This window comes from Monodelphis domestica, chromosome 5, assembly GCF_027887165.1.
Source record: "Monodelphis domestica isolate mMonDom1 chromosome 5, mMonDom1.pri, whole genome shotgun sequence".
Taxonomy (NCBI): Eukaryota; Metazoa; Chordata; class Mammalia; order Didelphimorphia; family Didelphidae; genus Monodelphis; species Monodelphis domestica.
This window is the reverse complement of record NC_077231.1, coordinates 133399105-133416326: the sequence shown is the minus strand read 5'-3', so window position 1 is coordinate 133416326 and position 17222 is coordinate 133399105. Positions and strand designations below refer to the sequence as shown.

Below are 17222 nucleotides of genomic sequence, written 5' to 3'. Positions count from 1 at the left end.
AATTTAAGACAATAAAAGATGTTTAAGTTTGCTGTGCCATCTACTGGATTAAAAAAAAAATACACCTCATGCTTAGGAAAGAAAGTTTCTTTCAAAATCCACAAACTGCTTCATCTTTACAATTTCAAGAAAGGGAATACCTATGCTTCACATCAGTTCTAAGTGTTAAACCATGGCATTTCTAAACAGAAAGTGTGCTTAAGTAAACAAAAACTTACCCAAGGAAATCAAAATCAATGGTGGAATATTTGGCTTGAATTAAAGCCCACAATCCCCAAAAGAAATGAGAAGCCTAAGGAAAAGAATAACATCATGAAATTCAACATAACACTTATGAAACAAGCTAAAAATGCTAACTTTTACATTGTGGCCATGTAGTCTATCTTTTTACAAATTGCTTATTTTTAAGCACCTATATTGTTATTTGTATAGCCATATCTCACTTTTTTTTTTTCATCTTGGCTCTGGGGAATGGCAGATCAAAAGCCCCTAAAAGATTAGGGGCTATTTCTTTTTCAGAATAGACAATTAAGGAACCATCTTTATGGTGGCAGGGATGAGGAACAAATAAGTGGCTCGGTATATAACTTGGAAAAGTTCTGGACTTGGGTATCAGGAGACGAGTTTGAATGCCAGCTCTACCACTGCTACCTGTGCAATCTTATAGAAGTCACTTCTCTCTGAGGCTCACTTTTCTCCTGGAAGGGGAGCAATATTGAATTACTTAACCTCTGAAATTCCAACCAGCCCCAAATTTATGATTCTAAATCTTGCTTGTTCAGAGGGCAAAACTAGGAGAAATGAATGAGTAAAAACAGCAGTGGGGGAAATTCCAGCTCCACATAAGGTGACATTCTTAACAATCAGTTAACCTAAAATGAAATGCTCAGAAAGGAGAGTAACTGGAAATCATCACTGAAGTCAAGAGGACTACCTGGTCTAGAATGCAGATTTACTGGTTGCTCTATGATGCCCTTCCCTTTTCAATTGCTCAGGATTCTGTGAAAACTCTCAATGTAAACAAGGATCTCTCTCCTTTCCTTATTCTGAACTTACAACCCTATCTACATTATACTCACTTAGAAAAACAGGAGCTACATGCAGTCAAAAGACTTGGGAACTAGGTATAGCTCTGTTACCAGCAAGTGAATGAATCATGGATACCAAGTCCATTTCTTTCACATTATTCAGTCTCCTCATTGGTAAAACAAAAGTAATACCTACCCTACCCAACTAATGTGAGGAAGACATTCTAGAATAGTAGCTGTTATGTGTGTTCATGCACAGGCCCTTCCTTGACAGATTTTCTATTATATCCCCCAAAATCTTCTGAAATTTCTTTCATCAAGCCACCTGCACCACTGATCCTCCTCCTCAGCCAAGAACCACGAATCCTTACCTTCACTGAAAAAATAGTGAGGCTTCATAGCTCAAGATCTTTCTTGTCAATGCCACACATAAAAAATCTTAGTACTCTTCTCCATTCTCTCCTCCTTTGTCCTTCACTTTGCCCATGCCTATTCCTCTACTATGTATACAAGCATGTCTAGTTTTCTCCCATCCTTCAAAAACTTTTATTTGATCTTAATATTTTCTCTATAATATCTTTTTCTCCCTTTTGCAGTCAAACTCCAAGGAAAAATTCTCATTGCCTCTACTTATTCACTTCCCAATGTCTTGAAATGCTTCCAACACTACCTCCAAACCTAAATTGCTTTCTCCAAGGTCATCAATCATTTCTTTATTGATATAATAAGTTTCCTCAGTTCTCATCCTCCATCAACTCTCTCTGCACCAACTGACACTACTGATCTCTTCCCCCCCCCCCCCCAAATTCTGAGGGCTTTGTTTTGTCATGCTTTTCTCTCCTCTTCCTTATACAACTGATTGTTTTCCTTCTCACTTTTTGGCAGAATTATCATCCTTGTGTGTAATTTCAGAGCTCAACTCTGAATCTTCTCCTGTCTTTCTACACTCTAAGAGACATCATCAGTTATGGGTTCAATTTCCAAAAAAGATCAAGGATGTAGTAGAGGTTTCTGTTTGTTTGCTTTGGTAATGGTAGTGATAAGTACTTGGATAGGAAGGGGTAACAGGGAGGGCATGAGGTAGAAGAGGAGACTTTCTTTGGCAACTGCAAAATATAAGGATTAAAGAAGTGAGAAGCTGGAAGAAAATGTTAGAGATTGCTATGGGAGTAGCAATGCTTGTTGAATTTCAATTAGAATGTTGATGTTTTAGGTAGAAACTAATTTATGGGTGATAAGTTTCTCAATTAGATTTTATAAAAATTAAGATGTCATATTTGATTTTAAAACAGACTGGTGTACAAAACTATTTTGTAGTATAGTAGCTATATGTAACAAAGATAATTTGATTTGTTCCCTACAATTTTTAGTTCCATTTTTTTCTGACAAATAATTTTCATTACTAGCTTTGTAACTGTGAATTTCAGTTTCATCTCTAAAATAGGGATAATAGTATTTCTATAATCTACTTCACCAAATGGGGATAAAATTATTTCTATAATCTGTTTTACAAAATCTATTACAAGACACAAAAAGAAGCTATCCGGTGACAATTAGTTATTTTGTAATGTATTAAAGTGTTATAGATCTAAGATAGTTTGAATATTGTGAACTATAATAATGATAAAGAGGAGGCAGTGAGATATGGTACCAAAAAAAAGCATAGCACAAGGCATTAGGCAATCTGGGTTCTTGTCCTGGCTTTGCTACTGATTTCTTCTCTAAATAGACTTCTCAGAATTTTAATTTCCTTGTGAATAAATGAAGCTCATAGTAGATGATCTCTAATATTTATTCTATCTCTAACATTCTAGTGATTCTAAAGGCAAACCTATTGTAACCAATTCCTCATTTGTAAAATGAGAGGTCAAGATAGACTAAATGATCTCTTTCAACTCAAAATCTATAATCATATGAACCAACAGAAAGTCCAAATATAATGTAAAAAGTATTGCTTTAAGTGGACTATGTAGAAATCTCAGGCTTCTTAAATTATATTAAAATTTTCATTTTTAAAAAAATTAGTAACAAGATTTTAAACAGGAAATGGGGAAAATTATGAAATTGTTTCCCTTCATCAGTAGCTTGTATACTGAATGAGTTCCTTAAATGGCTAACTGATTTACAGCAAGATAAAATATTTATAATTCTATTACTTGTATGATGAGAAGAATCTTTAGCAATTATTTATTTTTAAACTTACCAATGCAAACTGGTTAACCTGAATAAATAGTATTTCTACTTCCTTTTCTGTAACATCTGTTCCAAATCCTTTATATTCCTTATAGGCTTCAAGATAAGACCTCAGCCACTGACCTTGTAGTTCTCTATTTGGATAGAGACTATAGTCTACATCACTTACACCTAAAATGGGAAAAGGAAAAATAAGATATAAGTCAAAAGAAAATTTTATTCTACCCATCTTAACAGTTCATTCCCATTTCTCAGAAAACAAACAAAAAATTTAAAAGCTACCAAATCAAGTTTCATTTAGTGAATGATAAAATTCCTAGAAAAATTATTCAAGTATTCTCATTGAAACTATAACAATTCACACTATTCTTGAATCGCCCTTACAATTCCCTATTTAAATTCTACATATCATTCAAAATGGTGCTGCTCACCATCTATGTCATTTATTTAAAGACTGACGTTAATCCATTTGTAAATGCTCTCTCTCCCTCTCCCTCTCCCTCTCCCTCTCCCTCTCTCTCTCTCTCTCTCTCTCTCTCTCTCCCTCTCTCTCCCTCTCTCTCTCAATTTTGTAAAAGACTGAATTTTTCTCTCTGGATTATTTCCAAATGAGTCACAGTTTAACAACAACAACAAAAACCCTGTAAGTCTCAAGCACATCATAAGAGTTAAAATTTAATACTAATATACTAGTAATGTTAATTATTTTCAAAGCCAAGACTTGTTTGGGAGAATCTGTTGACAGAAGATTCTAACCTTCTAAATTTAAAGTCATACTTGTTTCAAGATGTTTAAAGTCCTAAAAATTTTAGTTAGGGAAAGAAGTGATGGCAATTTTTCTTCTTGCACCCAAATCTGAGATAACTAAAATGATCTTATAGCACATACTTTAAAGAGATGCTTCAACATTTGTCCTTTTTGAGAAAGTTTACTAATATAAAAGTTATTCTCATCAATTTAAAAACTTTTACTTAAGTTCTAAAGCCTAGAATCTTAGTGGAAATGAACTATACCAGCATTGGCAAATCTTTTAGAGGCTGCATGTCCAAACTGCACCTTCAAGCCACTTGTGAGCCCCCCACATAATCCCATACAACAGAGGGAGGAAGTGCTTGCTGCTAGGCAGAGGGGAAGGGCATGTTAAAGACTGTCTGTAGTTGCTATGGAGAGGGGGAATGGCACAGCCCCCTCTAGCACACCAGGGCACACATGCCACATCTTTTTCTAATACTTTCCCATAACAAGTATGAAATAAACTTTGGTTAAAATATGAAATTCTAGTTATTTTCTTCAGCTGTTTTACAATAAGGGATTATAATTCTTTGTAATAGCAAATTTAGTAAGTCCTTTAGAAAAAGGGGGCTGACATACTTTCAACCATTATTATTATAATTACGCCCAAACATACACACACAAGGCTGAAGGAAACTCAAGAGAAAAAATTGTTACTCTAAGTTTAATCTTTAGTTCTGTGTTTAATTTTTAATTAAATATTAAATAATTCTTGTTTTCTGAGGTCAGTAAACTATTCCATCAGTCTGTTAGATATTAGTTCTGTTCTGGAAAAATTTGACTCCAGTTTTATAAGTTAAATTTATATTTTTTACCTGCAAATTCATTGAAATGATTTCCAATATCATATGCCAGGTAGTTGTAGCCAGAATACTCATAATCTATGAATTGAACATCACCTATGTGAGACACAAAAACAAAGACATAAGCTGTCATATATAAAAGGTGCAAACCCCTATGCTACTTGTACCTAAGTATCCTCCAATATTTCTGTCTCATTGTTTGTGCTCAGTTACATGCAGCTCTGAGACAATACCAGGGTAAGGCTGTGAATTTTATGGCACTGAGCTTTTATTAATCTTTTCTAATCAACAGCATATTTGTTAATATCAGCATTCATGATGTCAGAAAACATTAAAATATTAATAGAATTAAATTAAATAGTTCTCTAGGCTTAAACAAAAATAGGAATTATTTTTCACCACATGAGGGCATCAGTTACTTCAAAGAGCAGCTCTATCTAGGAATGGTATCCTTTAAAACTACCAATGACCTATAATTTTAAAAAGAAAGTAATTTATTCAAACAACTAAAAATAATTTAATGAACAAATTTAGTATTAAAAAGTACTATAAATCATTTCTGAAGGTAAATAATTTTCTAATTATTCTAAAACTCTTCTGGCTCTGATTACATCCATACATCAAGGACTTCTGATTTTAATGGTGCAGGAACTCCCTATCATGTAAACCTTGCTATGGATCACAGCCAATATATATCTTTTGGTCGAAGAAGTCCCATGGGGTTCAAAGGTTATGTGGGCTTACCCATGGTTACACAGCTCTAAATTTAAGAGGTGGGATGATTTAATTCCCAAATCTTCTTGCCCCCATACTACTTTTCTATTAGCTTCAATTGTAGATTCACATGTAAAATAATTTTTAAACTATTATTCGTCTCACCAAAGACTTAAGGAATTTATCTAATATATCTAAAGAATCAACAGATCAAAGATTTAGATCTGTAAGGGACCCTAAAGAGCATCTAGTGCAACTCCCTCATTCATTTTACATATAAAGAAACTGAGGGCCAAAGAGGTTAAGTGACTTGGCCCAAGACACAGAGGTGGTACAAAGCAGAGCAGGGACTGGAACTCAGTTCCTATGACTCCAAATTCAGTGCTCTTTCCACTGTACCACAATAACTTCCTCAAATACATTAAGTCAAAGCTTTAGCTTAAATATAAGTAGGCTGATATGTTAAGAGATTTGATTTTGAGAAATTTGTTTTATTAAAGATTTTGATGAGAGGTAGCTGCTAAGAATCCCTTTATAGTCTTCTACAATAACATAAGTGACTTTGGTACCATTCAGTTCTAATAAATCTATATGATGTTTGTTGGAGTGCTTTTATACTTGTACAGTTCTAAGAGTCTATGTATATATGTTAACCAGTGCAGAATTCCCTAAACTTTAAATTTGTGGCACAAGAGTTTTACAAAAGTTAGCTATTTTACAAAAGTTAGCTACAAATATGTAGTACTGCATATTTCATTAATGCTTCTCCATTTAAGAACCCACAAAGGTACTAAGCTCCCAGTTTAAAATTTCATTTTTTACTACTGAAAGATATCTTTTTAGGGAGCCCACAAAGGGCTACTTAATAAGGCCAGGTCAAAAAATTGGCCAACAGTTTGACAATTTAATCAAAACAGTCAAGCTACACTGACACAAACCATTCGCTGGCATTTTCCAAATATAATAGCAAATCTTGAACTGTACTGTCTTGTTAGAGATTTGTGTTTAATGCTGTGAAGCCTCTCTTATCAAAGCCAACCAGAGAAGCAGAAATGGTATGACGAAAAGTTTCAAGGCAGATGGCAGTCCTTTAAACAAAAGCAGAAAAAAATTTAATTCAAATGCATTTAATACAGAAATTGTGACCTTATTTAAGCAACAGTTAAGTCTAAATCCAAATGCTAACTCAGAATAATTTACACTATGAAAATTCATTATCACAATCCATATTAAATGTATACTTTTTTCTAGACTCTTAGTATAAAATTCAAAATGTTGTGTGATTTTGCTATAAAACAGACTAATTTGTCCACTATCCATTATCTTCTTTTACTCAATAGGCTAAATAAATATGCCAGAAAAGTTTGTTAACAAGTCTACTGTTCAAGCAATTTTCCTGATGAACAACAGAATGGATGGTCAAAAAAGATTTAACAATCTCCCTTCCTAAAAATATGAGATCAAAACACAGTACAGTGAAAAGAGCATGGGACTTGAAGTTAGAAGACCTGTATTTAAGCCCTGCCTGTGACACCTAAGAGATACTTGTGATTTTGGACAAATTACTTAATTTCTTTGATCCTTAATTTCCTCATCTATAAGACACAGATAATATTAAATAGTACTAGTACTTTATGGTTTGCATGTCATTTGATCCTAACAACAACCTTGTGAGATAGGCATGGCACAAAGTATCATTCCATTTACAAATGAGGAAACTGAAATTCGGGAAAGATTAAGTAACATGCCCAAGGTCAGAGAGTTAATAAATGGCAGAACAGATTAAAATCTAGGTCTTTTCAGACTCCAAATCTGGTGCTTCTCATACCACAGTACAATTACATAAATATGAACTTTTATTGGCCTACTTCACAGAGCTGATGTGAGGATAATACTTTGCAAAACATAAAGTAGAAAAATCAATGTGAATTATTTTCTTTTTTATTAAACCTGTTTGTAGCAAAGGGATTAATCAAAATCAAAGAACCTTTTAACTCTAGCATTCCATGATACAGATAAGTAAAGACTTAAGTTTATCACACAATTGAATCAACAGGTAAAAGAAATGTATTTTTTACGCAGCTGTTGATTGTTTTAGCTTTCAAAGCACAGACCCTTCTAGAGCTCATTTAATTGTTGCATGCCAATAAAAATACACAGCCCAGTCCTGATGTTTAACTTTGCCACAAGTGAATTAACTAACAAAAACAATTTCATACGTGTACTCAAAATTTGGCATGTAAAGTTAAAATGGCAGGTAAAAAAAAAAAACAACCCCTGCTTCCACAGTGGATACAACTTAATAAAAACAGATAATTTAAATTAAAGTTAAAATCTATTTTGATATGAAAATTTTAGCATTGACTTCTTGTAGTGGCATTAATTCATTACAATTAGCCTTTATTTTAAATGCTATGTTTTTGTTTATAATTAATGCAATAAAAAATAAGAAAATGAAGCTAACAAGATACAGATGAGGCTGTTACCAGGCTCCGTGCATGTGAACAAGTGATGCGATAAACCTCCAGTCAGTGCGTTTAAGAAGCACGGTGTGCGCCGCCACATGGCAGCAACAATGGCATACCTAATCTGTAGCAGATGAAGAAAATTTGGCAAACTCACATTTTACAAGACACAAAGCTTAAAAGGAAAAAAAATTAAAGAAAAAAGTCCGCATTAACTAATCTTCTTTTTCAAACTGTCACAACCTCAAGTGGAACTCAACTTTAAATTTAATCATTGGAAACAGATTAAGATTGAAGATGTCTACTTCCCTTGTTTCATGTGCCAGAAAATCAGAGTACTGTACTGGAAAATGTATTCCCAATTTAACAAGTTGTTCTAAATTACTACTTCTTTAAAAATCCAACATCCTTTTATATTTCTGTATTTTCAGGACCTATCCTTTTGGAATTTATATATTATTTTGTTAGTGAGCTAATAATTATTAATTTATATAAAATAGCCAATATTTTGGGATTTCCCCCCACAATGGTCTTAACAACTCCTAATTCTTAATAATAATTTTTAATCATACTATATATTCTACGTGCTTTGTACATACTACTATCAGGAAAACTTGACTAATTGAATTTAGCTGCTCTAAGAATACTGTTTTATTTTAAAACAGAAAAATTTTAGACCTAAATGAGATCTGATTTTGGCCATTAACTATATATAGTCCTTTATTTATTACCTAAGGGTATGTAATTTTTATGATTTCAATTTTCCTCCCTGACAAAAGAAAAAAAAAAACCAAGAGGACCAAGATAAATGGGAAGCATATGAATACTTTAGCACAGAACTGACAATCTTTCGAAGGTTATGATACTCAGTAGAACTGTAGGCTCAAACTAAAAAGATACAAGTCAATGGAGTAGCTATGTAAAAACATTATTTCTGACTTGAAAGGGAATTCAGTAACCACCTAGTCTAATCCATAACTAAAAAAAAGAAGCCCATCTATAGCACACCTGAAAAGTGATCACATAGCTTTTTCAGAAGTCCTGAATTTAGGTTTAAAAATAAAATTGCACAAGTAGGGGAAAAGAAGATATAAAGCAGTCAATATTAAATTAATATAAGTTCAATGTCAACAAATAACCTAATATAATCTTAGGCTGAGTGTTCCACATCAGAGATGGTTTGACTGCCTGGTCCACAAGACATATAGGGTAATATGTCTACAGACAAAACGTTTTAGGGAATACTGAGAAGCAATTACAGACACTGGTAAGCAAAAATATTTATAGCAGGAACTAAGGATTTATGTGGAGTCCTGGGAGCATATGAAAAAGCTGTATTCAAATAGGCAAATGAGTTGTCCTTTAATAGTATTGGGCTATAAGGAAAAACTAGATGAACATTTTAGAAAAGCAGATTTTACCTCAAAGTAAGTAAATACTTCAAACCAGTTTATAATGCAAAAAATGGAATGGATTATTTATGAAATAATTTTTCTACCACTAGAGGTCATCTTGAAAAAAAGAGTAGGCAGGAATTTATTGGGAGTGTTGTAGACATGATTCAAGATAGGAACAGAAATTGAACTAGATACCTTCTAAGCTTTCTCCCAATTCTAAAATTCTATAACTGACAGTTCATCAATCTTAAGACGGGAAAGATGCTAAGTTAAGTTGCTCAGGGATATAGAGAAAAGAAGGGAGGAAAGGTATAGAGATTAGTGAGAAAAACACAGAAATCATAGTATCTTGTTAGCTAATTACTTCTATTTCCTTATATATCAAGCACACAGACACAATATCCTATAATATATGTTGGTTTGGGAACAATTCTGAACAGAAAATGTGCAAAAGGCATATGCTCCCTAGCTACTGATTCATCAATTAAAAATGAAGTACTTTAAAAAATTGGTAATTATACATTTAAAACTATAGAGTATTATAATTTAGAAATGATCAATTACAATGAATCTGATTTCTATCAATGAAACAGAAATAAACAGGACATCTTGGGGAGAAACAATTTAGAACTCTAGGATTCATTTCAAACCAGGATTCATTTTTAATTACAAGATTGATATTATATCTTTCTCTTTTTTTATGCTGAATGACTATTCTGGAATCTTACTGGGATTCTTATCTTTAGAACAATTGTGAAATGTGTTACCAAAAATAAAGAATAACCTTAATAAAATAGCATCACTACAAAAGATGGCTCATTACATTTTTTTAAAAGTTAGTAACTGAAGACAGGAATAAAAATTTCAATAGAAACAGAGAATAAGAATTAGATTTTTAACCATTAAAAGTGAATCATTTAACAAGTCAACTCCGTTTTCTAAATACATTATTAAAACCCAAAAACTTGTTAATAGCTTTCTTTCCCTAGCATTTTTTATTTGTTTGTTTTCAACTCTACTTCAATAGCACAGGGTCTTGTACATAAAAATTTACTGGTTTAAAATGAAATTGAGGATTTGATCTTTTTAATTAGACACATTGGGAAATTTTCTAAAAAGTAAAGGTTTCTGGATTTTCCCATCTCTAGGCTACTTTTAAATGTGATCTAAATCCCTTAAGTATCTCTTCAAAAATATTCATTAAAATGGCCTGTTTACTCATATAGACCTTTATTTTACATATATATATGTATCACAATACTTTCAAGTGGGTGTTGGAGTTATCCCCATGTTATAGAGTAGAAAACTGAGGATCAGAGGGGTCAAATATCTTGAACCAGAATCACACAGATGAGTGGGCAAGGCAAGATCTTGAATCTATGCTTGGCTGACTTCAAGTCAAGTTTGCTATCAATATACCATGCTGACTGTCTTAGAAGCTAACCAAGATACTTCCCCATTTTTAAGAAGCTTCAGTGGCTCCCTAATATATGCCTCCAAAATAAAATACAAACTCATATTTCAAGTACCTCCCAATCTAGTTCTTACCCATCCTTAAAAAAAATTTCATGGCACTTCTCTAACACAAAATCTATATTCAGAACAAACTGGCCCTGCTGTTCCCTGTACATGATCTTCTGCTGTCTGCCTCAATACCTTTGCACAGGTTGTTGCCCTCCCTTCCACAGAACATTCTCCTTCCTCACTTCTTGGAATCCCTAAATCCATTCAAGGCTCAGATAAGTATTTCCTCCTATGCAAGGTCTTTTTTTGTTTCCCCAAGTAGAATGTTAAGATTCTTGAAGTCAGGAAACATTTTCTTTTACATTTTTTGCAATCCCAGCATTTACCATAGTGTACAGTAGAAGTACTAAATAAATGTTTCCTGAATTAAATGGTAGGCCATCCACTGGTTTTATAGAAAAGAGTTCATAATATACTTAAACCAATATGCCATTTTTCATTAATTTTGCATTTGTGTCATTCTTTAATCTATTATATTAATAAATGGATAATTTTAAAGATGGGGTTCAGTATCAAATTCTAACTATCACTTGACAAGTATGCCTCTCTTACCTTTCCAAGGAAGGGAGTATCATTTACTAATTATTTGCTCAAGTCTTTAGGCAAGTCAACCAAATTGTAAATCTTGAAATCCACCTTGAAATCACTTACAAGAGTATTAAAAATACCTTCTCCAAGGAAGGAGAAAAAAAATATTTTTAAATCATATCCAATGATAATTTTCCATTACTCATTATTTTAATTTTTCCTAAAGTACCTGACAGTGTTGACTGAAACTGTCTCTCTCCCCTCGGTGTCCAATGTGCTATATCAATGATAATAAACCTTTTAGAGACTGAGTGCCCAACCTGCAACCCTCACATTGTATGTGAGCCTCTCTCTCCCTCATCTTTTCCCAAACAGGGGAGGAAGGAAGCACTCCCATTGGACTGCTAGGTAGAGAAGTAGGTGGGACACATGGAGACGGGGAGAGGAGCAGCTAGTTCCAGCATGCATACCATAGGTTCACCAAGCACAGCTCTATACTCTCCACATTTTCCTCCTAACTTTCTTTGTCCTTCTGACACATTTATATATATATAGGGTTTCAATCTTCCCCACATAGAATCACTCTCAATGTCAGCCTAAGAATCTGTTTTTGGCTTTCCTCAAGCTATAAATTTTTGTTTCAATGTCATCCATTTAAATGGTTTTAATTATTCTTTCAATAGAGGTGTCTCTAAAAATTCTAAACAGAACTTCTACCTTGTATTTACTTTAACTACTTGCTTACTGTCACCCAGACTAGAAACTTTAAAGTCACTCTGTGATTACTTCTCCCTAGCACCCAACACAAAAATCCAAATAGTTATCAACCTCTACAAAAGCTTGAAGAGGCAGTGTAGAACTTCAAAAAGACTTGGATTTAAAATTGGAGGACTTGGCCTTGAATCCCAGTTCGGCCATTTACTGCTTATAGGACCATGGACAAATCACTTGGCTTCTGTGGGTTTGTTTTTCTCATCTATAAAATGAAAGGGTAGGATTCAAGGACTTATAAAAGATCTTCTACAATTCTAAAGCTATGATCTTAAAATAATCCTCCAAGATCACCTTTTCTAATTCTTTCCCTTCCTACCTACAGGTGCATCCCACAGTCTCAAAACTTCATCACAATTTTGTAACTTCTTCTATAAGAAGATGATGCCTTTTCTAACATAATATTTAGTTTTGTTAGACGAACGATTTCACTTTTGTCTTTGTAATCCCAAGCATTGAGCACACACTAGGGACTTAACACTTACTGACTGGTCCTCCTTTCCATCACACCATTTTAACCACCCTAATTTAAGGTCTATCTTCATGTCTAAAAGAGGTAAAGGCAGTGTGATATGGCAAAAAGAACACAAGACTCAATGTCAGAAGACTTGGAGGTCTGCCTCAGATGCTTCCTTCCCTTCCCAAGTTCCCTACCTCTAATCCTCAGTTTCCCTAAGTGGAACCTAGTAATAATAATATAGATGATCTATGCTAGTCACAAAGCATATGAGGAATATGCTTTCGAAACCTTAAAAGCGTCATAAAAGTAGAAACCATGACGGTACTTACTCTGAGAGCAATGCCCCTAATTTAGCCCATTACTTGAAGTCAGAGCCAAGACTATCTGATGGCAATTATTTACCAATGCCAGGTTATCCCCCCCCCTTTTTTTAAACCCATACCTCCCATCTTAGAATCAATATTGTGTATTGGTTCCGAGACAGAAGAGTGGTAAGGGCTAGGCAATAGAGGTTAAGTGACTTGCCCAGGGTCACAAGCTAAGAAGATTTCTGAGGCCAGATTTGAACCTAGGACCTCCTGTCTCCAGGTCTGGCTCTCAATTCACTGAGACACCCTTCTTTTTAAAGGCTTTCAGTACTCAGTCTTTATCTCTACCCCACCTCATTTTCTTAAATTAAGAAAATTCAATATGAGTGTTCATGTTCTCTCAAACATCACAATCTTATAGTTTCTTCACCTCATCAATACCCATGACAACATACTTCTACATTTCACTTTAGCCAGATATCAGGGCAGTCACATCCCTGATCTCACCACCACCTCCCTTTCTACCTTTCCACTTCTAAAACCATCAATTCTGGGACAGCTAGGTGGCACAGTTGATAGAAAACAAGGCCTGTAGAGGGGAGCTCTTGGGTTCAGAATCTGGTCTCAGATACTTTCTAACTGTATGGCCCTGGGTAATTCACTTAACCCCAATTACCTAGCCTTTACTGCTCTTTTTTGCCCTGGAACTGATATTTTGTGTTCATTGGAAGGCAGAAGATAAGGATCTAAAAAATTTTTTTGAACCCATAAATTCTGTAATTCTTCTATTAGATCATAACTTCATTCCTTCTTATTCTGTACCTTGCCATTCCCTAAGCTCATTTTTAATAGTCATTGTGACTTCCATCCCCTCTACCCTTCACATCTTTTTCAAGTCACACTTCCCAATTCTGACCCTCTAAGTTCACATCAATAATGTTCTCTATACTTAAAACCTTTAACTTCTCAACCTATTGCTACTCAAGCAAACTATCCACTTCTAATGCTCCTCCTCACATGCTGCTAAACAACTAGAAGAAATCATGCCACCAAGCTAATTAGGTTCACAAAATTTATTTTTGAATCTCATCTGGGCCTTCATTATAGCAAAGCAATCCTTTTACTCCTCTCTAATTAATTCTCTATCCCACTCATTGCACTGGCTGTTTGAAACCTTCTCCAAATCTCTCACACAATTCTATCCCCCAACTTCTAGCATGAGGATCTGAATCGATCTTTTACTGAGTAGAGAGCAATTAATGTAAACTTCCTCTTCTTCATTCGTTGTCTCTGAGCTTCTAGTTGTCATTTTAAGCCCTTCCTAATCTTGTTCCAACCTATCTTTGTCAACTTATTTTTCATTTCCCCCCTCATATAATCTTCATTCCAGTCATATTAATCTAGTGGCAATACCCTATCTATATCCAATATTCTATCTCTTATCTCAGATGCCTTTGCATAGGAAATCCATTTTGTCTGGAATAATTATCCAATTCACCAATTTCAATTAAGGTTCAGATCAATATCCACTTTCTAAAACCTTTTCTGACCTTTCTTCTCCTGCTCATCCCTCTGTCCCCAATGTTGGCACTTCCCCATGTACCTGAACTAAAATTATTTTATAACTGTTTTGTATATTTATTTACTTATTTATGTACATATTTTTTCTTCCTAGTAAACTTTGAGGTTCAGGACTACTCTAATTTTTGCCTTTTTAATCCCTAGCTTATATGTTACCTGGAATCAGAGGTACTTAATGATTGCTTGCTAAATCATACTAGCCTCATAGCTACTACTTTCTTAATTTTAATCTATAAATTTATCACATAACAAATACTCAAGAATGTTTTAAGGTACTCACTTATTCCTAGTACCTAGTATTCCATAAACACTGTGACACTGTGTTAAGGAAAAAGCAGGCATACCTTTAGATGCAACACATAAAGACATCCACAAAACAGAAAAGAAGAGACAGAAGGAAAACTTTTGTAGAGCAGAGAGGCGTCAGAGAAATAAAAAACATTTAAATATAGTTCTGTTCCTAGTTGTATTCTGGAAACTTTATTTCTATGTAATAAAATAAGTAAGCAAAAATATGAATTTAGAGTCTTTGCTTGTGGAAGAGAATAATGGTCTCATGTCATTGATCTTGAATTCCTTCCTAAAAGAAAAAATTTAAGTATAACTTTGGGGTTGTTCATAAAGGAAACTGTGTTTAAATGAATGTTTTAGTATTATTTGGTAAATAAACAGGGTATAAGGTGATATTTAAAAAGAAGGGAAAGTGACATTTTAGTACACTAAAAAAGTATTCTGATTTTTTTAGTTTATAGTTATACTTGATTTTTCAAGTTTTGTGGAAAGGATATGCAGCACAAGAAACTTGGAAAATAAAAATAATGAAAGGTCAAAATAACCTCTATTTAGAAACCAATACTCACTTTTTTCGTTAACTTGTAGTTAAAAATAAAGCTGAGTTTCCACTTCAAATGTAAGATGAAGTCCCCTTAATGTAAATTCTACTATGTAAAGTATGGGTTAACAGGTCTTGCACTAAATTTAAAGATAAGACACTGCTTTCATTGCATACCAATGTTTTCATTTGCAAACAGCATTGAGATCTGGTCATTAGCATAAAAGGTAATATATGTGTATAATAGCTGTTATACTCCATAAATAGGTAATACAAATTTAAAGAACACTGTCAGGTTTTCATACTTATGTATATATATTTTTGTTAAGAACATTCCCTCCAAGTAAAACTGAAATTTTGTTTTCCAATAAAGACATAAAGCTTCTTTATTATAAAGGCTACCAGCATATTTTTAATGCTAAATATGTACCTCCCTCCCCTCAGAATAAAAACTCTCATTTATGTTTAAAAGGAAACAAGAGCCAAACATCTATTTTGAAAACTATAATTATATATTAATTAACCTTGACAGTGTTCCTTTGATTTACTTGTAAGTCATCTTACTGAACATTTTTTAAACTTTTGAATTAGTTACATTCCCAACCTAAAATGACAGGTAAGAGATGGAAAGAAATATTTTTTTAAATTGGTGGCTTTTTGATATGTGATTAATAATACCTTACCAGGAGGACTCCATAGGTTGGCTAATTTCCACAATTTTTTTTGGTCTAAAATATTATTGCCAACTAAAAAGCAAAGCAGCTATCTTCAAAAATATTCTTTTTAATTATGAAATGCAGCCAACTGCATAATTATCCAATATAATAAAAATATAAACACAAAAGTTTCTTTTTTCCAAAGCATTTTAAATATATTTATGCCTGTCACCCTTAATCATCAAACCCCAAACCACTTCGTCCAAACAATATAATGCAACTAAGTCTTAGAAGTTATATATTCAAACTTCCAAACTAGTTTTTAAAACACAAATATTCTAGGGGTTGGTTTCCTTGACAAAGTATAAACAACAACCAAAATATCCTACCTCCAAATAGTAATATTATCTACCTCACAAATACCTCAAAGAAAAAAAAGCTATCAAACATCTTTAACTAGATTATGCCTATATACTTCAGAAGATGGGAATAAAATGACCAACTGCAAGAAGCATTATTAAAATACTTCACTACTGAAAACTCTTCAGTGGTATCAAATTAACTGAAAAATCAAAATAATAAATGGAGATATATTTACTATTAATAAGTCTGCTCTCCTCATTATTGAAAATAAAACTTTATAAATTTTTATATTACATTTTTTTAAGTCTCTTTACAATCAGGGACACTTCTAAAACCATGCATCCAACAAGTCTTATAACTAAATTTACAGTATTAAAAAATTTATGTACAAGTTTACAGTTTAAAAATCTGACAGTTTCTAGAATGCAAAATACTAATTTAGTTTAATCCTGATTAATCTATTATATACAAATATATATAAATATTCTGATTAATCTCAGATTTTTCAATCATCAATTACATAAGACCTCATGTATTTTATTTATATTCATGAATTTCAATTAAAATTATGTACATTGTTCGTAGAAAGCCAAAGAATCAAACTCTAATGTACTTAATTTTACTTACTGCTAGGTCAGATACCTACCTTGTTTCTCATTGTAGATTATATTCTTACACAACAGGTCATTGTGACAAAGCACAACTGGTGAGCCCAGGTTTGAAAGTATCTCCTTCATCCAGGTCATCTCCTCCTGAAGAACATGAGGACTTGGCACGTCTTTTAGGAACCTTCAGGTTTAAAAGATA

The 17222-nt window shown here is 33.3% G+C and overlaps 1 protein-coding gene across 1 annotated transcript in view; it reads right to left on the bottom strand.

Moving 5' to 3' along the window:
• Nucleotides 1-17222, bottom strand: part of ETNK1 (ethanolamine kinase 1) — a 53124-nt gene that overhangs the window by 6006 nt on the left and 29896 nt on the right. The window contains exons 4-7 of the mRNA XM_016425867.2: nucleotides 17062-17204; nucleotides 4829-4912; nucleotides 3232-3392; nucleotides 219-292 (exon numbers count right to left, since the gene is read on the bottom strand). Coding sequence (XP_016281353.2) covers nucleotides 219-292; nucleotides 3232-3392; nucleotides 4829-4912; nucleotides 17062-17204 — 462 coding nt within the window. The remainder of the gene's footprint in view (nucleotides 1-218; nucleotides 293-3231; nucleotides 3393-4828; nucleotides 4913-17061; nucleotides 17205-17222) is intronic.